This window comes from Dipodomys merriami, unplaced genomic scaffold, assembly GCF_024711535.1.
Source record: "Dipodomys merriami isolate MVZ:Mamm:240054 unplaced genomic scaffold, mDipMer1.0.p SCAF_4, whole genome shotgun sequence".
NCBI lineage: Eukaryota > Metazoa > Chordata > Mammalia > Rodentia > Heteromyidae > Dipodomys > Dipodomys merriami.
The window spans coordinates 94,462,346-94,484,728 of record NW_027205603.1 but is presented as its reverse complement, the minus strand read 5'-3'; the positions used below and the strand labels follow the sequence as shown (position 1 = coordinate 94,484,728).

The window sequence follows — 22,383 nt, the reverse complement described above, 5'->3', positions numbered from 1 at the left end:
CCTGCCAATATCTTTTGGATGTCTCCTCATGAGTGTTGTGGTTTGTTTGAGGCTTTGGAAAGGGAGCAGAGCATTTGAGAGCCAGGCTAAGACTCCTCGGCTTGGGCCTGCCTTCCCGAGCCCGAGCAGGCGGATCGCAGAAGGGCCGTGCACACGGCGCAGCTGCAGGCCTGGTCCCGTGCCAGACACCTTCTCCCCTGCCTGACCGCAGCAGATGCCTCTGTGTGTGCCTCGGAGGCCATTCCACCGCCCCCATCCCTGAGGTCCAGGTGTCCAGAGCTCGGCTCACATGTTCTTTTTTTTGACATTTTCTTTTTTGAGAGAGCTTCTGCACTCACGTCCTGTGGTCAACACACACGCTCCAACGTAAGGCAGAGTCTGAGACGGGCAGAAGTAAAGGCAGCAGCATGCAACGCAGACTGGCTGCCACCCTCACGCCACGCTCTCACGCCATGCATGTCTGCCGCCTCCTCTCCTCCCGTGGTCCATCACGCATGCCTGCCGCCTCCCCTCCTCCTGAGGTCCACTGTCACGCATGTCTGCCGCCTCCTCTCCTCCCGTGGTCCATCACACATGCCTGCCGCCTCCCCTCCTCCCGTGGTCTGCTCTCAAGGGCTACAGTTGCAAACCTGCAGCTCTGTCAAACCCGCTTCTTGGGGGGTGGGGAAGGGGGAAGTGGGAGGAGGGAGCTGAGAAGGGATGGGAAGGGGAAACAAAGGAGGAGGCAACAATGCTTGATAAGAAATGTACTCATTATCTTGCCCATGTAATTGTAACCCCTCTGTATGGTATTTTCACACACACACACACACACACACACACACACACACACACACACACACACACACACACACACAAAACAAAAAATCCCGCTTCTCATCCTGGTCTGGATTCTTCTCCTGCCGCCCGGCATCACTAGGCATCACCTTCTCTGGTGCCGTGCTGGGGATCCCAGGCACTCGGCACACCAGCAGACAGCCAGTACAAATGCTACAGCTGGCACACTCTCCAGGGAAGGGAGGGGCTGTGGCGTCCGCTCGGGAAGAGCGCTTGCCTGGCAAGTGTGAGGCCCTGAGTTTAGTCCGAAGCTCTGAAAAAAAAAAAAAAAAAAAAAGACTTTCTAGTTGGACAAAGCAGAGGATTTCATTTCTCCAAGAAAGGCTAATAGGAGTCAGTCAAGCCCAAATGGAAGCAGGTCCTCACCGCTGCCCAGCCCCGTGCCGGTGGGCCCAGGCAGCCCCATTCTCCCTGGGCATACTTGTCCCTGACTATGGGGGACTTCAGGAGGACATCCACATGTGTCCCTGCTCTCCTCTCTGCACCTGGGGGTGAGGGTCAAGGCCTTGGTTGAGCAGAGTGAGGAGCAGGGAATGCTGGCCTGGGCATGCTCAGTCTGATTTCAGGACCCAGGCCTGTCTGTGGGGTTCTCTGGAGGTCCCTGGGTCAGCGTGGCTGGCAGCATCCCTCACACAGCGAGAAGTCAGCAGTTCTTCTTGCTGACTCCTTTGCTCACCAAGAAGTCCTCTGTGTGCTGACAGTTGGTCTGGGGTCCTGACAGCCCCTTTGTTGGCATATGCTGTTCCTGGGTATCTGAATGTGAATGAGCCCCTGAGCACAAAAAAAACACCCAAAGGTGGGCCTGGTGGCTCCCACCTGTAATTCCAGTTACTAGGGAGGTGAAGATCCCGAGTCTCTCAGTTCTAGGTGGGGAGGAGTTTGGCAGACCCTACCTTCACAAATAAGACGGGACTGGATATTCTCAGGAGAGGATCACAAAGGCTCAATAGCTATATGCATATGATCATATAAAATGACGCTCATCAAGATGAACTCCAAGAAATGGAAACGAGGTTTTTTATTTTACTTTTGGTAGTTTTTTATTTTGTTTTCCCCCACTTTGTCACTGTTTTTTATTTCTTTAGTCTTGTTTACCTGATTTGGGGAGTGGAAGGGGAAGCACAGAAGAGGTGGAACAAAGAGTGAATTAAAGGCAGGCACCAGTGGCTCACGCCCGTGGTCCTAGCTACTCAGGAGGCTGAGATCTGAGGATTATGGCTCAAGGCCAGCCCGGGCAGGAACGTTTGTGACTCATCTCCAATGAACCACCAGAAAACTGGAAATGGCGCTGTGGCCCAAGTGGTAGAGTGCTTGCCTTGAGCTGAAGAGCTGAGGGACAGAGCCCAGGCCCAGAGTTCACGCCCCACAACCGACAAAAAAAAAAAAAAAGAGTGAATTAATTCAGCAGTGATACTCACTAGACACTATGCTGAAAATGAACTACATAACTTGTGGAGGAGGGCTGTGGGGAGGAAAGAAATGGGGGGAAATGATGGAAGAGGTGACACTATTAAAAAACAAATGTACTCAATACCTGACATGTCACTGTAACCTCGCTGGACATCTTTACAATGAAAATTTTAAAAATTAAAAGAAAAGCCAGGTGCCGGTGGCTCATGCCTGTCATCCCAGCTACTCAGGAAGCTGAGATCTGAGGATTGCGGTTCAAAGCCAGCCCAGGAAGTAAAGTCCTTGAGACTGATCTCCAATAAATCACTCACTGGGAATGGCACTGCGGGTCAGTGGTAGGTAGAGCACTTGCCTTGACCACAGACCCGGAAGAGGCGTGGCCTGGAGTTCTAAGGGATTGGCCAGAAGAGGAGGGACCATGAGTCAATAGAGGGGCCTGGAAGAGGAGGGGCCAGGAGTCCTGAGGAGGGGCTGGAAGAGGCGGGGCCAGGGGGTCCTGAAGGAGGGGCTGGAAGAGGCGGGGCCAGGGGCCCTGAAGGAGGGGCTGAAAGAGGCGGGGCCAGGGGCCCTGAAGGAGGGCTGGAATAGGGGAGGGCCAGGGAGGTCCTGAGGAGGGGCTGGAAGAGGCGGGGCCAGGGGTCCTGAGGAGGGGCTGGAGAGGCGGGGCCAGGGGGTCCTGAAGGAGGGGCTGGAAGAGGCGGGGCCAGGGGCCCTGAAGGAGGGGCTGGAAGAGGCGGGGCCAGGGGCCCTGAAGGAGGGGCTGGAAGAGGAGGGGCCAGGAGTCCTGAGGAGGGGCTGGAAGAGGCGGGGCCAGGGGGTCCTGAAGGAGGGGCTGGAGAGGCGGGGCCAGGGGTCCTGAGGAAGGATCCAGGAGAGGTGGGGCCAGGGGCCTGAAGGAGGGGCTGGAGAGGCGGGGCCAGGGGTCCTGAAGGAGGGCTGGAATAGGGGAGGGCCAGGGAGGTCCTGAGGAGGGGCTGGAAGAGGCGGGGCCAGGGGTCCTGAGGAAGGATCCAGGAGAGGCGGGGCCAGGGGCCTGAAGGAGGGGCTGGAGAGGCGGGGCCAGGGGTCCTGAGGAGGGGCTGGAGAGGCGGGGCCAGGGGTCCTGAGGAGGGGCTGGAAGAGGTGGGGCCAGGGGTTCTGAAGGAGGGGCTGGAAGAGGTGGGGCCAGGAGTCCTGAAGGAGGGGCCGGAGAGGCGGGGCCAGGGTCCTGAAGGAGGGGCTGGAAGAGGCGGGGCCAGGGTCCTGAAGGAGGGGCTGGAAGAGGCGGGGCCAGGGGTCCTGAAGGAGGGGCCGGAGAGGCGGGGCCAGGAGTCCTGAAGGAGGGGCTGGAAGAGGCGGGGCCAGGGGTCCTGAGGAGGGGCTGGAAGAGGTGGGGCCAGGGGTCCTGAAGGAGGGGCCGGAGAGGCGGGGCCAGGAGTCCTGAAGGAGGGGCTGGAAGAGGCGGGGCCAGGGGTCCTGAGGAGGGGCTGGAGAGGCGGGGCCAGGGGTCCTGAGGAGGGGCTGGAAGAGGTGGGGCCAGGGGTCCTGAAGGAGGGGCCGGAGAGGCGGGGCCAGGAGTCCTGAAGGAGGGGCTGGAAGAGGCGGGGCCAGGGGTCCTGAAGGAGGGGCTGGAAGAGGCGGGGTCAGGGGCCCTGAAGGAGGGGCTGGAGAGGCGGGGCCAGGGTCCTGAAGGAGGGGCTGGAAGAGGCGGGGCCAGGGGCCCTGAAGGAGGGGCTGGAAGAGGCGGGGCCAGGGGTCCTGAGGCAGGGAGGGGTGGGTAGGGGTGGGGCCAGGGGTCCTGTGGGAGGGAGGGGCAGGGAGGAGCAGGGAGAGGCGGGTAGAGGCGGGGTCAGGGGTCCTGTGGGAGGGAGGGGCGGGGAGAGGCGGGGTCAGGGGTCCTGTGGGAGGGAGGGGCCGTTAGAGGCGGGGCCAGGGGTCCTGAGGGAGGGAGGGGCGGGGCCAGGGGTCCTGAGGGAGGGAGGGGCGGGGAGAAGCGGGGTGGTTGAAGGCAAAGGCATTCCAAGGGAGGGCCTCCAACAAGACCAAAGTATCCTGCTGCCCTGTCCACCCGCTCAGACTGGACCTTCTAGAACATTCCATGGAGGGCACTACCAGGTTGAGTCCTGAAGAGCCAGCCTAGCCAGCACGGTGGGTGAAGGTTCCATGAAGGGCGTGAAGGTTCCAGAACGGAGGACTCCAGGCTCCCACCCCGGGAAGGTTCCAGGAGGGCCCTGCTGGCCGGACGAAGCGCTGCTGGGGGAACGTGGCCTTGGGACGTGCGCTGGGCAGAGGTCCAGGGCGACTCCGCCATCCACACCCGGAACCACTCAGCGTCCTGCAGGGGCAGTGCAGGCCCCACACCAGACAGCCCGCCCCCGCTGCCCTGGGCACGCGGGCCAGAGTGGCCCTGGACACCCCACTGACCCCCGCTGGCCACGGGACCACCGAAGGTTTTCAGCCCGACACGACAAGAGAGATCGTCTGAGGATGGAGAAGAGAGAAGGAAAGGCAGAACGCTTCCCTGCTTCGGACCTGACAGACACCCTGCCCTCGAGTCCCTCCCTGGATGGGACCCCGCCACGAAGCTGTCAGACCCCTTGGGGCCTCGGTCACCTCTGGCGCCTGAAATTGTATCTTGCCACCACCTGCAAATAGCTCCTGGAGCCTGGCCTCTGCCCTCCAGGTTGCAGTCCGGCCAGCGCCTGCCCTCCAGCCCTCCCGCCGGTCGGGCTGAGCCCCAGGCCGCCCCAGGCCGCCCGGAGGCTGTCGGGTCTCCACCCGGGACGCCGCCTGAGGATGAGAGCTCGGGAGCGGCCATTCCCGCCCCCTCACCCTGAGTGTGCCCCCACTCGGGGCCTGCCGGTGCTGTCGCGCGGCTCGGGCCGGTTGGCCTGGAGGTGGGTGACCCGCCGGCTTCCTCTCCGCCAGCCTGCGGGCCAAGGGCAGCCGGGGACGGGGTCCTGCGAAGGGGGGCTGACCCCAGGACTCTCGTTTTAGGCAGAGGGAGGACTCGCGTCGAGCTCGGAGCTGGCGGCGGGGGACCGTCCTGAGCCGCCAGGGAGGTGGACATCAGGTGGACGTGCTCGAGGGCCGCCCCTGGCCCAGGACCGGGGGAAGGCAGGCAGCGGCCCTGGAGCCGGCCCCGGACCCCGGGCGGCGCTCGCGGGGTGCCGTGCGGATGCTCCCGGGGCTCGCCTGGACCACCCCGGCGCGCAGGGCCGGGCGAGGACGCGGGCTGGGCCTCGAGACCAGCGGAGCGGACGTCCAGCCCTCCAACGGCGAGAAGCTGGAGGGGCGGCGTGGCTCAGGCGGTCGAGCGCGGGGAGCCGGCCGCAGGGCACCCGCCGCGGGCCGGGCGCGTGGCCTCGGGAACGCGGGGGCCGGGCGCGGCTGGAGGCGCGGACGCCGCCACCCTGCGCACCGCCGGCCTGAGCCTGAGCGGGGACTGAGGACGACGACGCGGGGGGGGGGGTCCTTCTGGAGAGTTCCCGGACGGCCGTTCCCCTCCCCGGGGCCCGCGCGGGGGGCTGGGCTGGCTGGCGAACCTTCCAGAAGCTGTGCCGGCCTGGGAGGGGGCGGCGCCAGGGGAGCGCAGGTGCGGTGCACAGACCACAAGGACTCTGGATCCGGACACCAACCCGGACAGACAGCCCCCGACCCTGGACAGACAGCCCGGGACCCCGGACAGACAGCCCGGGACGGACCGACCGACCGACCCTCACCGACCAAGACCAGCCGACCGCAGGTGGGCAGGGGCTGGGAGACACGGAGGGGCGGTGGGGGTCTGTGGGGGTCGGGGGTCGGGGTACGGGGGGGGGGATAGCCCGCGGGACGGGGGGCTGGGGGACCCGCGGGCAGCTGGGGGGGAGAACAGGCCGGCGGGGGGCGGGGGGTGGGGTCGGGGGACCTGCGGGGCGGGGGGCGGGGGGGACTCGGGTGCGGGAGCCAGTGGGAGCCCGCGGGGCGGGGGGACTCAGGGGCGGGGGCAGTGGGAGCCCGCGGGGCGGGGGGACTCAGGGGCGGGGGCAGTGGGAGCCCGCGGGGCGGGGGGGACTCGGGTGCGGGAGCCAGTGGGAGCCCGCGGGGCTGGGGGACCCGTGGAGCGGGGGGCGGGGGCAGTGGGAGCCCGCGGGGCTGGGGGACCCGTGGAGCGGGGGGCGGGGGCAGTGGGAGCCCGCGGGGCGGGGGGATGCGGGCAGGGGTAAGGGGGTCCTGCGGGCGGCGCTGACCCCCGCCCCTCCTCAGACAGCCCAGCATGGAGCCGGTGACCCTGCTGGCCTTCGTCCTGGCGGTGAGCCTGCCCCTGGGTGAGTCCGCCGGGCCTGGGGCGGCCGTTGGAGGGGGGGCGGACCCCGCCGGGACGCGGGCCTGACGCCTGCAGTCCCGGCAGTTCCAGGCAGGCAGGCAGGGGGACGGGACGGGGACGGACACTGGTGGGAGGGGGGCTGTGGCTGGAGCGAGACCCTGCAGCAGGGGTCTGCCTCAGTCTACCTCTTCTTCATTTCAGGCCAGTCAGTGCTGTGCCACGTTTGTGAGTTAGAGAACGACTTCGGGTGCCTGAACCCACGCAACTGTACAATTGGGGAGAGCAACTGCATTATTGTCGCCATGAGTAAGAGTCCTGGGGGGGGGGGTCACGCAGTTGCATCCCCACCGCCCTGGGCAGCGTCCAGCTTGGAGGGGTCACCCAGGGCCAGCACAGTGACCGCATCCAGGCACGAGGAGCCCTCTAATGCCTCCTCAGTCCAGGAAAAGGAACACATCTGAGGGTCAGACTTCCACGCCAGCCAGGCAGAAAAATCAGTGCAGCAAAAGGCTGCAAGTGGAGGTGTGGTGCATGTGGTGGAGAGCATCTAGTACCTGCCGAGAGCAACACACTAAGGGAGAGTACCAGGCCCTCAGAGAGGCCGCCTTCAGGAGGAGTCTTGAGGGCTGGGCAGGGCTTCACCCATGTGTTCCATCCCAGCTGCTCATAAGTGGATCACGAGGATCAGAGTTCAAAGTCAGCCTGGGCAAAACAGCTAGCAAGATCCCCATCTCAACACACAAGCCCGCTAGGGGGGTTCTCCCTGTCTCCCCACCTTAGGGTGGGGATCTCCATCTCATGCTGCCTCTGGAAAAAACAGTCTACCTGAAAAGTAGCCACTGGTTCCAGTGGTAGAGCACCTATAACAAGCACAGGTCCCGGTGTGTCGAGAGTCCAGGAATGGAACAGTGAGGAAAGTTCTGGCATTGGGTGGCACAGACAGTTGGTCAAGATGAAATACTTGGGTGTCAGAAGAAACTATTTTCATTGATTATTAAGTGGAATAAGTATGGGGGGGCCTGGGGCTTGAACTTAGGTCGGGGCGCTGTCCCAGATTAGTGTTCTACCACTTGAGCCACTGTTCTCAGCCTCCAGAGTAGCTAAAATTACAGGCGTGAGTCATCTGGGTGCCCATCTGCAGTGAACATCTTGAAGCCCTAATGTTTTCAAATGTCTTGCTGGGAGCAGTGTCTAGAGAGCTTTGACTAGAGATTTGTGAGGCTTGGGTCCAGGCTGAATGTGTGCTTTCAAGAACTTGTAGATCAAACGCTCTGTCCTCTCTAACTCACCCCACAGTTCTGGGTACATGAGGCGTGCCTTCAAAGGGCCACAGATGACCTCCACCATTCTGTCCAGCATGCGCCTTTTCAGTCCACCTGTCACCCCCTCCCTCCAGGGGTTTTAGACTTCCACGATGTTTTTCTCTTCTTGCTCTCCTATTAGAGATCTTCCCGCGTTTCTACATCGTTTCCAAGCAGTGTGTCTCTGCTTGTCCCACGATGGAGGGTGTCCTCATCATGACAACACCTACGCCAACCAGGTCGCTTTACAGAGCTGGGGCCAAGGTCTACACATTACAGGAACCCACGCCCTTCATCTTTATACATTGCTGCAAGGAAGACCTTTGCAACGAGGAGGGTCCCAGCCCCAGCATGGTTTCCTCCTACCGAGAGCAGACCGGGAGGGCCAGCGAGGAGAGACACCACCCCCTCCTGCCACCCACCCTCTGGGTGCTCACCGTGGCCGCTGCCCATGCCCACTGGGTTTGATGGGAACCACAGAAGGGCTGGTGCTGGGCCTGGCCCACGAACTCCCTGACAACTGTTGGAACCTGCTGATTAAATTTGTTTTTCATTGATACCTCCAGGTCTGACTCTCCGTGGTCTGGGGGACAGGGAGGGGCTGAGTCTAGTGGCTGTCAGTCCCAGAACTTCTCAGTTTGATCAGAGCAAGCCCTGTGCCTGGCCACCACCTCTGAGATCGGGCCTGGCAACACTTCATTGGGAACCCCTCCCCCTGGGTTGATGGGGGGGAGGCACTTTGCCCACCCATGAAGGTGTGCTGGGTATTCCTGACCTTCTGGGACCTGGAGTCAGGGAGGGCTGAGCAACGAGCATGTCTCAGCTGCAGTAACAGAATGCCTTAGGCTGGACAGATAAAAATATGAGTGCTCACAGATCCGGGGTGTGAGAATCTGAGATGAGGGAACCGCCATGTCTGCGCCTGGTGAGGAGTCTGAGATCAGAGAATCACCAAGTCAGCGCCTGGTGAGGGCCGGGCCTGGGAGCGGCCCTTCTGCAGGCCAGCATGCGGCCAAGGCCCAGGGGCTCGGCTGCTCCCTCCAGCTTCCTTAACACAGCTAATACCTCCCAAAGATAAATGAAAAGTAATTGAATTCTGCGGCTATGCCCCATTCATGTGTCAAAGCACTCATTAAAGTCTGAACTTGTTACTCATACTTATCAGCTCTCAAGCTGGCTGTCCGTCCTTCAGTCCACCTGCTGCTGGGACAGCTCTGTAACAGGGTTCTTGCCAGCTCCTGACACTTTGAACTTGGGTGTCCAGCCAGAACTATGAGAAATAAATGTCTGTTGTGTAGGCCAACTGATCTGTGGCAAGTCATCATGGGAGCCCAAAACGGTGAGGAAGAGGGAGACCTCTTGGAGACCTCCCTGGAGCTCCCCTGTCTCTGCTAATGTGGAAACATCCACTGAAGAGCTCATAGCTGAATGGGCTATTGGGACGTGGAGCCAAGTTGGAGGAAGAAGGTTCTGGGGCTTGACTATGCCGGCCAGAGCTGTCCCCAGAGCCCTCATCACACCTCTCTCTGCGTCCTAGCTGCCGTGAGGTGAGCAGCCTCTTCCCCGACCCAATAAGTGACTGCACAGCTCAGCCGCACCAGAGCCCCTGCTGGCCCTGGGCCGGAGGTCTGAAACTGAGCTAGAACGAACCTTGATTCCAGCCACTTGTCAAGGTGACCAAAAAAAAAAAAGCCTAACTTGTGAGACACCAGAGGGCCAATGACCGACCCAGGGGGCAGCAGCGGGGTGTCTGTCCCCACCCTGCCCTGTGCTGTCCACACTCAGACATCACTCTGAAAGCCGCTTCAGTGTTGCCAGCAGGGGGTGTCAAAGGCAGCCTGGATACTGGGTCAGGGCTTGTCCCTCAGGACAGGGCAGGCTCTGCGCTCCCGTGCTGGCTGGTGGACTTCTGTTCACCCTCCCTGGTCCACCTGGTCCAGCATCCCCGGCTAGAAGGCCTTCTGGTGTAGCCTACGGCTAGGCCTCACTGCAGAGCTGTCCTGTCCCAAGTGCCCCCAAGGCTACTGGGAGCTGGGAAGGAGGAAGCTGGGCCGTCCCTGTGCACCCAGGGGCTGCTTCGCTTCTGCGAAAGACCAGTATACCTCCTGCAGAATGCAGGTGCTTCTGGCTCAGGCTGGCCAGACTGGATGGAGCTGGTAGAGCTGGCTAGCCCAGGAACCAGAGTGATCTGTGTGTCCTCCCCTTCTGCTGCCCCCCAACCCCCGCAGGGGCCAGCCAGGCTCAGGAGGGGGCAGCTGAGACACGTCTGAGCAGGCAGCTGCCAGTGCAACCACTTGGGCATTTGGTGGACTGGAACTGGGATGGCTACTCCAGGGAAGCTGCCATCTGCCCTACCTCTTCCCAGCTGGGCAGAGACAGGCAGGACAGGGGTGCGGAGGCGGGGGGGGGCATGCTCTGCATGAGAACAAAGGTCGGGAAGGAAAACAAGTTGCCCCAGGTCAGACATCCAGAGACCCTAGGCAGCTCAAGGCACCTTGGGCTTGATACCTACAGCATCCTCTAGTTAACCCCTAGCTAGGGGTAATGCTCTGTGTCCTTAGACAAGCTGTGTTCCTTTGTTTCTCCCAAGCTCTGTTTTGGGATCTAAGACAATTTTCAATCTCTGTGGTCTAGGCCTGGGTTAGTGTGTGATCAGAGTCAGAGCTGAGTGCGCCCAGGCTCTAGGTTCAAGCTCTGTCTGCAGGCCAGGGTGTCCATTATGGAATAATAAGTGCAGGCAGGAATTGTGGCCTTAGCAGCATCTTATCTCCCCAGACAGCCCATTTCCGTGTCTCCTCCTCACCGCTGGAGAGATGGGGGACTGATGGCAGACCTCGCTGGCAGCTGGGCCTGTACGGAGATCCACCTTGAATCCTCATCCTCCGTGAGAGGGGCCACAGTCGTACCCATAGCTTCAGATTTACAGCGACATTGGTACGGAGCCAGGGTTCCCACGTTCCCTTCACCCAGATTCCCCTCGCCCCAGCCCCAGCCACGCGGGCCGCTTACTGTGACCCACAAGCCAGTGCTGACATGTGACTTTTAACTGAAATTCACATTTAGCTCGCATTGCCTTCTCTTTCTCCAAGTGTCCCGCCCTTCTCTGAGATCCGGCCCAAGACCCGTGTGGCCTTCACTCACCGTGTCTCCCAAAGCCTCCTCTGGGCGGTGACCCGTGTCTAATGTCCCTTGTTTTCCGTGCTCCCCATCCCTCCTGTGATGTCCTCCGTGCTCCCTCTCCCTACTTTGTCCTCCCCGGAGTGACAGCACTAAGAGCAGCTGCAGCTGAATTCCACTCCGAGCTCTCCTCCTGGAGGACATGGCGCTCACGTGGGGCTCTGTATTCAGAAGACGCGTGTCTCCTCCAGGCCTTTGTTTGGTGTGCGGAGTCAGAGCGTAGTGAGTGCTCCATTTGGCCCAGCTGTGGCCACCGGAGAGCTGCCAGTGCCACGTGTACAGTGCTTTGTCAAACCGTATCTTTGTAAAAATCATTGAATGGTTTTTTGGTGTTTTTTTTTTCTCTTTATTTTGGTGTAGAGGACCAAAACCCAGGGACACACATGCTGTATCACTGAGTCGGATCCCAAGGCTGTGTCTTATAGTGTCGTCCACATAGCCTTGAACTTGGCCCGGAACTGCCTCCACCTCCTGAGTGGTGAGATTACAGGTGTGTGCCACCACACCCAGCTTTTATCCTTTCCTAATTGCTGGTCCACAACCTGGTTGATGCACGATAAACATGGAGGAGCCCACGCAGGGGAGGGAAGAGAAGGCTAGGTGCCGACCCACGCTGCCAGGTGGCAGAAACAAAGGTCTGGCAACCCGTGACTCCATCCGCATGGAATGTCCAGCGCCGGCCGACAGAGAGCTTGTGGGTTTCCAGGGCTGGAGGGAGGAGAAGCCGGAAGTGACTGCTAGGCACACCTCCTGAGGATTCTCCCCCCTCCCTCTGGTGACCCAGCGCAGGCCCCAGACTCTAAGGCTACTGTGCTGACCCCAGCCCTGGGTCCTCTGTAGAGTCCATGATGTGAGCCCCGGCCCTGCAGTCTGCAGCCTAGGCCCAGTCCTGTCCATGCCTGCTTACTGCCCCAGGCCCAGACTCAGTTTCCCTGAGAGGAACCAGGTTGTGCTGAGCCCCAGGGTCTTTCGCTAGCAGGCACACCCTGCTGGGTGCCCACTTTCTCCCCACTGGCTCACTGTCCACCACGGAGAGGGGCCCTGCGGATACAAGAATGCTGGGAGGTCTCAGTGCGCGGGGGGCCCAGCAGGGGGCAGGTGGTGGGGTCGTGGGCCCGAGCTCTGATTTATAGGGTGTAGCTGGCCCTTGGTATCTATTTCTTTCTTTTCCAGTCGTAGAGCTTGAACTTGGGACCTAGGCACTGTCTTTGAGGACTTTTTTTTTAATGTCAGGTTAGCACTCTGTCACTTGCCATGAGATAAGAATCTCATGAGCTTTCCTGCCCAGGTGGGCTTTGAACCAGGATCCTCAGACCTCTGCTTCAGCCAGGATTACAGGCGTGAAGCCCTGGCACCTGGCAGAGCCAACTAATATTGGACCAAAAATATCTGACCACACACAAGTTCTGTACCTGTCATTTATCCGTACAAGACACGGTGCTGGTATACATTTTTCCACAGCCTCTACACTGTATCAGGAATTACAATAACTAGATGATTTAAGGCCCAGGGTGGTGTGGAAGGAAGTTGAACCTCCAAGGACAGGATTCAGATTCCTGGACACACACATGGGAAGCCCCTTCCTCCCCCAACTCCAGCCCAGGTGGAAGGGTGGGCAGAAGGCAGGGCCTCAGGTGGTGGAGGGCAGGGGCAGGCCTTGGCCTCCGGCTCCCTGGGGGTCTTAGGGTGGTAAGGGTCCTTCTTGGCACTGGATGTGAGCTGTCTGGGCATCTAGATGGCTGATCCCTGCAGCTGCACCTCCTCCATGCCCCGTCCTTCCTTCGTGCCTGCCCTGTGCATTCCTGGGGCTGTGGCTGGTCCCCTGTGGGCACGCTGCGGGGGCTGGGGAGGCTGCATTGTAATGATGGTCTGGCCGAGAGAGCCTGGGTTGGAACTGGCACACCGCAGCGTGTACAGAGTAAGCTCCTAGAGCCTCCCTAGCTTAACGAGGGGTGGGCACAGCCAGGTGCAGCCATCAACAGCCCGCCCCACCCCCACCCTGCGGCCTCTTGCTTGGGGTTCTGGACCTGGGAGCCGCAGATCTCTGCCCCAAAAATGGCCTTTGAGATTGAGTGGGTTCAGATATCCTACTTCCAAGACCTAGAGGAAAAAACAAGATCCCCCTCCCTGATCCCCGATTGTGAACCCTTATCACCTCCAGGGAATCCAGCCAGGGTGGAGGCCTGCCCCTCCAGCCAGCCCCGGCTTGCCTGCTCTGCTATGTGGGCGTGTGTCCTCGGCTTGCAAGATTAGGTTCATACTCCCACAGGTAGCTGCTGGCACCTTCTCCGGCCTCCTGGCAGGGCCGCTGGCACCAGACTGCGTTGCCTCTGTGGACACAAGTCCCAGCATGTGCCCACATCGCCCCCTTCCAGTCCCTGCTCCCCACAGTACAGGTCAGAGTCCCCAGCTGGCACTGACACGGTCGCTGTCCCGGGCAGGCACCAGGCAGGCCTCTGCCCTCCCCCATGGCCTCTCCCTCACCCATGTTCCTTTAGCCCTCTCACACAGCACCCGGGGCTGGAGACCTGGCACAGGAGGGAGGGAGGGGGAGAACCAGGAGGGGTTTGTTCAAATCAAGCCACACGGGCAGCAACAGCAGGTCACCTGTGACCCCTCAGTCCCGGCAGGTTGTGTGTGACCCCTCACTCCGGGGCAGAAATATTTTCTGTCCTGAGGCAGCTGCTTGGGGCCCGCTGGTAGGAGATGCCAACCCTGGAGCTCTGCCTGGCCTCCCTCCTCTCCCTCTGGGGCTGTGTCCAGGCCCGTGCGCTGCCCGTGCCAGCCTTGACAGGCTTGGTCTACTCAACCCACCAGCTTCCAGCCCCATGCCAGCCTAGCACGGGCACCCAGGCCAAGGTCCCAGGGAAGGTCTAGCCCTGTTCCCAGCCAACTTGCAGCAGCAGCCTCTGGGTCCTGCGGTGGCTGCTGGGGACTCACACATCCTCCTGCCCGTGGCCGGGAGGCCTTGAACCCAGAGGCAACATGACGTGGGCTGGGCAGGCTTGCTCAGCTGCCGCTGGTCCTCCGCGGGGCACAGAGGTTCCTGGTCTCAGGGGAGGTGATCAGAGCCAGGTCCCTATGGCTTGGGACGGGGCTGCAGATGGGGTGGGCCCCTCCTTGCCATTTTGGACATGCAACATTTCCAAAACCGTGATAGTTCTAGAAGAATCTAAGGAACAAAGTAAATGCTGCTGCTGCTGAATATTCCGGCAGAGCCCTTCCCCCCACCCCCAGCACTTGATGTGATTTCACTTTGCCCACTCTGGCCTTCCCAGACCCCACCCTGCCCCCCTCCCAATTCCCACAGCTCCCCCCGCCCCCCTCACATCCGGCTCTACTCCCGCCTTCCACCCACCTGAGAGCAGGGACCCCTCTTCAGCTCAGTCCACCCTGAAAGGTGGTGGGGGACAGGCCTTGGGCCCCTTGTCCCCAGAGATGGTCTGGAGAGGCTCCCTGTGGGGCCTTCTGGGCACTGGCCGGGTAGCATGCCAAGAGAGCTCCAGACAGGAGGACTCTTCTGTGATGGGCTAGGCTCGAGGCTAGGCCTGTGTGAGGGCCTGGAGGTGGAGGGGTGGCCTGCTCTGGCACCTACGTAGAAGGGAAGGGAGGGGAGGAATGGGACATGGCACGGAGGGAGGCTAGGAGAGACCAGGAGACTGGAGAGATACCGGAGAACATGATACTCCCCAGTCCTCCAGCCTCTGAGACCACAGCAAGACTTCAAGGCCAGTACCAAGCAGAGGGCATTTCCCCACAGTACCCTGGTCATCCCCTGCTGCCCTGCGGGCTGGCAGACAGACGCAGGAATTCGGCACAGGCCAGGCTGCTGGCGCAGTGCGGGGCCACGGCCCAGGCTCCTTGGCCTCTACAGCAGCCCAGGAGCCCTTAGGAACGCACAGCCTTGGCCCTGAGGGTCTCCAGGTCAGAATGGGCCCGATAGGCAGGTCCTGGGTGACAGTATGCCCACTTCAGACAAAGGAGCACTGGTCAAAGCCAGCTTTCATCCCACGGTGGCTCACTGTCCCTATTAAAATGGGTTCAGCGCCTCTCTGCCCGCCTGGCACAAGACAATGGCAGAGGGGACAGGCGGGGTACCTCGGAGCCCCCCCCAAGGGCAGGGCAGCCTGGCAGACCACCTTCCATCTCCCTGGCCCAACCGGGCCCTGTGGTAACTGCTGGAGGTGTGGACCCCACTGGCTCAGGGACCACGGAGCAGGAAGAGGGAGCCTGTGGGCATGAGTCAGGCCAGCCCTACCATCCCAAGCTTCTCTTCAAGCCAAATTACCAGGTTTGGCCCCGGCCCCCTCGGTGGCCTTATATAGGAGCCCTTGAGCCTGTGGTTTCCAGTCGCGGTGGACGTCCATGATGAGGCTGCTCCTGGTGCTGCTGCTCCTGGCTGCCGTGTGTGCCACCCTGGGTAAGGCCGCTGGCTGGGCCACGCGGGCAGCGGGCAGGCCCTGGGCAGGGCAGCTCTGGCCGGAGGAGCGGGGAGGGAGGGGGCACCCAGGGCACTGGTCTGGGTGGGGGCTGCAGGAGTGTAGCGGCGCCATTTGGAGGCTTATGCCCGGCCAGACACCAGGCCCCAACCCTCTGGGCGTAATGCCTAGCATCCTTCTGCCTCATAAGGAGGTAAAAAGCTAGGCCCAGGGGAGGCACGGAGCCCCTGACCGAGCACTGGCACAGCCAGCTGACCCTTCGTTGTCCAGGACTGGGTGGGAGAGGGGTGGTGGAGGGGGGGATTGGTTCCGGGACACTGCTTTAGGACTCTTTGGGGCTTAAAAGGAAGGATCTAGGCAAGATAGAACACCTGGGCTGACCCGTCCCGGCCTGCTCTGCCCTGACCCCGGTGACCTGGTTTGGGGACAGGAATGAGGCTGGGGGTGGGAGGCATGCACAGCAGCCGGTGATTATCAGCTAAGTAATTATCATCTCAAGGGTAATTAGCCCCATCAGCTTCGTTTGGGCGTGGGAAGGAGGAGGGGGTGGCCTTGAGTGGTCCAGCCAGAGACTGGACACACAGGTAGAGGCTCATTAACTGAGGGCCAGAGGCTGGCCCCCAGGTCAGGCTGGGGTCATCACGGGAAACTTAAAGAGAAAGGTACTGGGAGGCCCAGGCGAGGGCCCTGCTCGGGTCACCCAGCCCCGGGCTCGGGGAGAAGAGGTTGTCAGGGTTGTGCCAAAGGCTGGGGCCTGGTTGGCAGGGACACTTTTGTCCTCAGAATGCAGCTTCCCTGGGGAGTTGAGTGCACACCCCTCATTCTTGACAGCCGAGGAGGGGGAGCTGCTGGGTGAATGGCAGGGGACCCTCACAATGCTTGCCTCAGGCAAAGGAGACCCCACGGCAAAACGGAAGCATGGAGGGTGCTTGTGCAGAGGGCCCTGGGCGCGTTCCCTCCCTTAATGGGACTGGGCACTGGTTACAGACGGAGGGTCTGCAGCGGCCCAGCATCTTCTCATATGGAGACCTCTTCATCTAGGGGGTTCCGGAGCCCGACCTAGGGAACATGCTCTCAGCCCGGAAAAGGTGTCGTGGGGGTCTGGGTGTGACCGCCCTGGCCCCAGGACCGGGTTTGGGCACCGTACTCTGTCCCCACGTGACACAGAGGCCTGGGCATTGCTGGCCTTGTGTGGACCCACACTCTCACCGCCCATGAAGCTGAGGGTGGAGAGGGCGTGGGGCCTAGGCCATTCCTACAGGGGACCCCTCCTATGTCGCCCTGCACAGGACACCCTATGAACAGCCCTACAGGAAACCCCTGGATGCCCCGCTAGGACACCCCCACAAAACATCTCTGTGGTGCAACAGCCACATGGGAGGCCCATATAGAACACCCACAGGACAGGCGCAGCGCAGCTGCACAGAGCCCCCTTCCGAAGTTACCCACAGGTTCCTGCTGGACCCCCGCACAGGACACTCCCCCCCCCCCCCCACACACCACACCCCCGGGCGTCCCTCTAGAGAGCGCTCCTTCGGGAAGGCTTCCCACACCCCGCACAGCGGCCTTTCCTGATGCCCCAGCTCCACGCCAGGGCTGCTCCCGCTTCCCAGGGCCGCCATCACCTGGCACAGCTGTGGAGGTCCCCCGCCCCAACACACCACCTGCTTCGGCTGATGTCCCCATGCTGCAGCCGCATTCCTCCCCAGCTCCTCGGGGAAGTCCGCCAGAGCCGCCCCAGAGCTTAGCCACTCACTCCGGGAAGGTTCCCACCGCCTGCCCTCTTCCAAAACACATTAGCAGGTGTCACCACAGAGCCACCGTTGTCCCTCCTTCCCTCCTGCCCCAGCCCCCCCCCCACCCGTGGCGTGGCAGCATTCTCTGCACGGTAGCCCTGTCACAGTCGCTGTGATTGGAAGCTGGGACAGAGCCTGCCCGCTCCCTCCCCCTGGGAGCCTGGACCAGGGCCTCTGCGCAGCCAGGGGCACATGGGGCAGGCACTGGCTATTTCCTCTAACAGCCTTGGGCGCTGCTTCCCTGGCCAGGCAGAGTAGGTGTCTCTGGCTTCCAGGCGCGTCCCAGCCCTGGAGTACTGCTGGGCAGCCCTCCCTCTGCCAAGGCAGGAGAGACTGGAGCCACGTGCTTTATACCCCGAGTCTTCATCTTCTGAGGACACCAAGGGCATCTCAACCCCCCCTGCCCCTCCTCCATGTCTCAGACAAGGCAGGGACAAGGGTAGTAAGAAGAACCCACACCTCCTTTGAAGGCAACTCTCGTAGAGCTGCATACTGCTTCCCCGTCCCTTCTGCCACTGATGCGCTCTTTCTATCCAGTCACTCACCCATCCACCCACACTTCCACCCACCCACCCACCCACCCATCCAGCCATCTATCCATCCACACACTCATCCATCCACCCACTCACCCAGCCATCTATCCATCCACACACTCACCATTCATCCACCCACCCACCGACCCAGCCATCTATCCATCCACACACTCACCACTCACCCACCCACCCACCCAGCCATCTATCCATCCACACACTCACCATTCATCCATCCATCCACCCACCCACCCACCCAGCCATCTATCCATCCACACACTCACCATTCATCCATCCATCCACCCACCCACCCATCCAGCCATCTATCCATCTACACACTCATCCATCCACCCACTCACCCAGCCATCTATCCATCCACACACTCACCACCCACCCATCCAGCCATCTATCCATTAACACACTCATCCATCCACCCACTCACCCAGCCATCTATCCATCCACACACTCATCCACCCACCCACCCATCCAGCCATCTATCCATCCACACACTCATCCATCCACCCACCCACCCACCCATCTATCCATCCACACACTCACCATTCATCCATCCACCCACCCACCCAGCCATCTATCCATCCATCCACTCACCACCCACCCACCCACCCAGCCATCTATCCATCCACACACTCACCATTCATCCACCCACCCACCCACCCAGCCATCTATCCATCCACACACTCACCCATCCAGCCATCTATCCATCTACACACTCACCATTCATCCATCCATCCACCCACCCACCCACCCAGCCATCTATCCATCCACACACTCACCCATCCACCCACCCAACCAGCCATCTATCCATCCACATACTCACCACCCACCCACCCACCCATCTATCCATCCATCCACTCACCACCCACCCACCCACCCAGCCATCTATCCATCCACACACTCACCATTCATCCATCCACCCACCCATCCAGCCATCTATCCATCCACACACTCACCACTCATCCACCCACCCAGCCAGCCATCTATCCATCCACACACTCACCCAGCCAGCCATCTATCCATCCACACACTCACCACTCACCCATCCACCCAACTGCCCATCGACCTACACATGTCTCGTCTGTCCTGGTTTAGCTGATGGGGCTCAGATACCTTCTCCACGGGCTCAGTCCCCTCTCCTGAGGCAGCTGAAAGGCAAGGCAGAAGCATGTGTGAATCCTAGGAGTTTAGAGAAGCTGTGGGGAGACGGGCCACGGGCCGGCTGAGGCCGCCTTCCTTCACCACACCATCCCTGCCACCTGCCGGAGCCCTCACAGCCTGGCTCTGGCACCCATGGGACCAGAAGAGCCTGGGGACGGGGGTTCAGGGAGAGTGCCAAAATCACCATGTCAACACCCCAAACCCCTCAGGAGTGGGAGGATCAGAGAGGGTGACACTGAGAAGGCCGGTAGGCAGGTGGGCGGCCTGGCCCTCGGCCCCAGCCCCAGCCCTAGCCCGGACTGATGGCCTGTGCTTCCCCCCAGCCCGGGCCCTGCACTGCCACGTGTGTTGCGGGCATGAGAACTGCGAGTCTCTAGTGGAGTGTGCCCTGACGGACAAGTACTGTGTGATCACGCGGGCCAGTGAGTACTCGGGCCACGCCGCCCCGTCCTGCCCTGCCAGCACCTCACCACCGCACTCCTACCCTGCCCCGCCTCCTCTCACCCTCACACCCACCCAGGCAGCAGCCCTCAGCCCCCCCCAACCCTAGGGACAATACTGCCCTCTGGTTCACAGACTGAAGAAGGGCAGATGGAAGCCGATGTCTAGAAGCTGTTGGCCAGTACCAGAGCCGGCCTCCCAGGCACCCTCTGGGCCTCTCTGATGCTCTCCGGCTCCCAGTCTCCAATCAGCTGATCTGCAGCTCTGCCCTGAGTACCCTCTCCCTGAGCCTGGAACTTTGCCCCACCCACGTCATAGCAGACATCCTCACTGAGAAGGTTCCCTGACAGGGTCTCCCCTTCCTCAGTTCTCCTGAGCCCCGCCAGCATGCATTTGTGTATGTGTGCATGCATCTGTGCGTGTGCGTGCATCTCTATGTTCATTGTGCATCTGTGTGTGCATGTGTGCATCTATGCACATGTGTGGGCATCTATGCATGTGCATGTGTGCATCTGTGTGAGTGCGTGCATCTGTGTGCATGCAAGCATACATCTGTGTGCGTGCATGCACGCATCTGAGCACATGTGTGTGCACCTGTGTGTGTATGTGTGTGTCTGTGCGTGTGTGTGCCTGCATCTGTGTGCCTTGGGTTCTCTGTGCAGCGAGCAGGAAGACAGGCAGCCAGGCTGTGCAGCCCTGGGCCCTCCCCTGGGCCTCAGTTTCTTACTAACACCCCATGATGACTCTGTCTAACTTAGACTTGGAGCCACCCGTTTTACAGAAAAGGGGTAGTCCTCCGAGTCCCCTAAATACACAATGCCCAGATCCCTGCCCACACCCCGGCCAGCCCTGGAATCCTACCCAGAAGGCAGGAAAAGCACATTTCCCTCCACAGCCTCTAGGACCCTCCCCACCCTGCCCAGAGGAGCCTGCTCTGCCCCTCCCGCTGGCACACTGGGTGCCGGGGAGGGGCAGAGGGTGGGAAGCTGCTCCTTGGCTGAGCTGTGAGCAAGGAGAGGGTCCAGGGGCCCACCAGTCCAGCCGGGCTCAGGGCAGGAGCTGGGACACCCGAGCCTTGTCCTGCAGGGGGCGTGAAAGTCACGCACACAGCCCAGGTGCCCTGTGAGGCAGACCAGGCAGGGCCGCCGCCCAAACACTCTCTTCTTTCTGGCGGGCCCAGCACTGCCCTGACCGCTCTCCCTGGAAACCCAGCCTGTCACTGTACAGTGCTGGGTGCCCTGAGGCTCTTTCAAGCTCCCCAGGGCTCCTGTTCCCATCCGTGCCTTCTTCCCATTTGCCCCTCACTGGACATGTCTGTCTGGCTGTCTGTCTGTCCATCTCTCTGAGTTCCCCTGCTGGATGTTTCCATCCTCCAGGGGTCCTCAGAGGTCACAACTGTTACCATGTGCCAAAGGGGGAGACGGAAGGGCGGGGTTGCCTTCCCAAGAGGCAGCAGGGTCACCCCCTCCTGGAGCAGCACGGGGGCTGGAGGATGAGCACGCTGGCGAGAGTCCAGGGGGGTGGACAGAGGCCGCTGCCCTGTCCCGGAGCCACACGGCTCCACCCAGACACAACCCCTCCCCCGCGGCAGCGGCCAGGCTGGGCAAAGGCCAAGTCCACTGGCGCTCAGCTCTACCTCGATGCTGACACCTCGCCAAAGATTAATACATGCCACTGTCCTCACACACCAGCACTGTGTGACCCCACGCCAGGGCAAAGACAGCGGGAGAGGCGCCCAGCGTCCAGGGCACAGCTGTCAGGGCCGGGGAGGCAGCTCAGCACAGCCTTCCGTCCCCAGAGCCCCGTCGGACCCACTGTGTGCCTGCACACACACCAGCCAGACTCCCACAGGGCCGGGGGCTGCCTGAGACGCCCCCTCCCCGGGGCCCTGTGAGGTCCGGCTTGCCTCCCTCAGGGAAGGCCGGGTGCGGGCTGTGCGGGCTTCGTGGATCCTTGCTGCCGTCCCAGGCTTCCCAGTGCAGAAGTAGGAGAAGCCAAGGGGAGGGCGGGGAGCTCCTAGATGTCCTAGATTGGAAAAAGGAAGCAGGGAGGACACCCAGATGGGCACAGGAAGGGCCACCATGTCACTCTCTAACCCACATGCCACAAGGGAGCTGGTTGGAGGGGAGATAGCCCCCCGCTGGCAGGGAGGAAGGGCCCCCCCCATCACGCATGGTTCTCTGGAGGTGCCTGCCATGCACCCCTCAGGCCTTTGCCGGCACTGAGGTCCTAGGACACTCCCCTCCGCCCAGAAAAGTAGGCTGTGCTGGCAGTCGGGGGGGGGTCCTCCAGGGCTGAGTGGGGGGCTCACAATGCCCATGGATACGTCTCCTGTCTCCACAGCCAACCCTGGTGGCATCCTGGTCATGAAGTCCTGCGCCCCCCTCTGCCCCAACAGCACGGTGTCGTCCGACGGCCGCGCCCTCTCCGTCTCCTGCTGCCAGGGCAGTCAGTGTAACCGGAACGCGGCCTCGGGCCTGGCGGGCAGCCTCGGGGCGCTGTGGGCCGGCGTGTCTGCCAGCCTGCTGTGTGCCCTGCTCCGCGCTGCCTGGTGAGCGCTGGGCCCTGCTGACGAGGGTCTGTCTGCCACCTGAGCAGCACCCACAGCCCCCCCCCACCTCGCTTCCCTGCTTCTTTGGGGACACATCTAGCCCCCCAGCAGTCCTCCTGCAGAGAGAGGAGGGACCACGGCCCCATGACCCCCACCCCCACACAGGGCGGCTCCTCCCCCGCCCCCCAGGGCAGCTCTCTTCCTGCCGGAGGGAACCACCTGACAGGGGTGCACTGAAGATTCTTACTTTGCTCCAGGAGAGTCCTGGGGCCTGCGGCCGTCCTTGCCACCCTCAGCACTCCCTGCTACCCGCTACCCCCACTCCAGGGGAAGCAGCCCCAGGCTTTGGGGCTTGGTGCTCCTCCCCTCCCAGCCTTGCCTGGCAGGTCCTGTGCTTACGCCCCTGGGACCCCAGCTGCAAGTGTCAGTGTGGGGGCAGG

General features: G+C 61.7%; 2 protein-coding genes across 2 annotated transcripts; both read left to right on the top strand.

Moving 5' to 3' along the window:
* The first annotated feature begins 5,743 nt into the window (after positions 1 to 5,743).
* LOC138806040 (lymphocyte antigen 6K-like) lies at positions 5,744 to 8,387 on the top strand. The gene is made up of 4 exons (XM_069991510.1): positions 5,744 to 5,971; positions 6,472 to 6,533; positions 6,734 to 6,838; positions 7,976 to 8,387. The coding sequence occupies exons 2-4, from the start codon at positions 6,482 to 6,484 to the stop codon at positions 8,299 to 8,301; spliced, it is 483 nt and encodes a 160-aa protein (XP_069847611.1). The 5' UTR covers positions 5,744 to 5,971; positions 6,472 to 6,481; the 3' UTR covers positions 8,302 to 8,387.
* Positions 8,388 to 15,378: 6,991 nt separating this feature from the next.
* LOC138806174 (secreted Ly-6/uPAR domain-containing protein 2-like) lies at positions 15,379 to 21,947 on the top strand. Its single transcript, XM_069991717.1, has 3 exons — positions 15,379 to 15,430; positions 19,275 to 19,373; positions 21,736 to 21,947. Exons 1-3 carry the CDS (start codon positions 15,379 to 15,381, stop codon positions 21,945 to 21,947), a joined length of 363 nt encoding a protein of 120 aa, XP_069847818.1.
* Positions 21,948 to 22,383: the final 436 nt, after the last annotated feature.

Bases quoted from the DNA above. Each gene is read 5' to 3' on its own strand.
- LOC138806040 (XM_069991510.1), top strand. From the start codon at position 6,482: ATGGAGCCGGTGACCCTGCTGGCCTTCGTCCTGGCGGTGAGCCTGCCC. The intron at 6,534-6,733 runs GTGAGTCCGCCG...TCTTCATTTCAG, and splicing joins GGCGGTGAGCCTGCCCCTGG to GCCAGTCAGTGCTGTGCCAC. The intron at 6,839-7,975 runs GTAAGAGTCCTG...CTCTCCTATTAG, and splicing joins CTGCATTATTGTCGCCATGA to AGATCTTCCCGCGTTTCTAC.
- LOC138806174 (XM_069991717.1), top strand. From the start codon at position 15,379: ATGAGGCTGCTCCTGGTGCTGCTGCTCCTGGCTGCCGTGTGTGCCACC. The intron at 15,431-19,274 runs GTAAGGCCGCTG...GCTTCCCCCCAG, and splicing joins TGCCGTGTGTGCCACCCTGG to CCCGGGCCCTGCACTGCCAC. The intron at 19,374-21,735 runs GTGAGTACTCGG...CTGTCTCCACAG, and splicing joins CTGTGTGATCACGCGGGCCA to CCAACCCTGGTGGCATCCTG.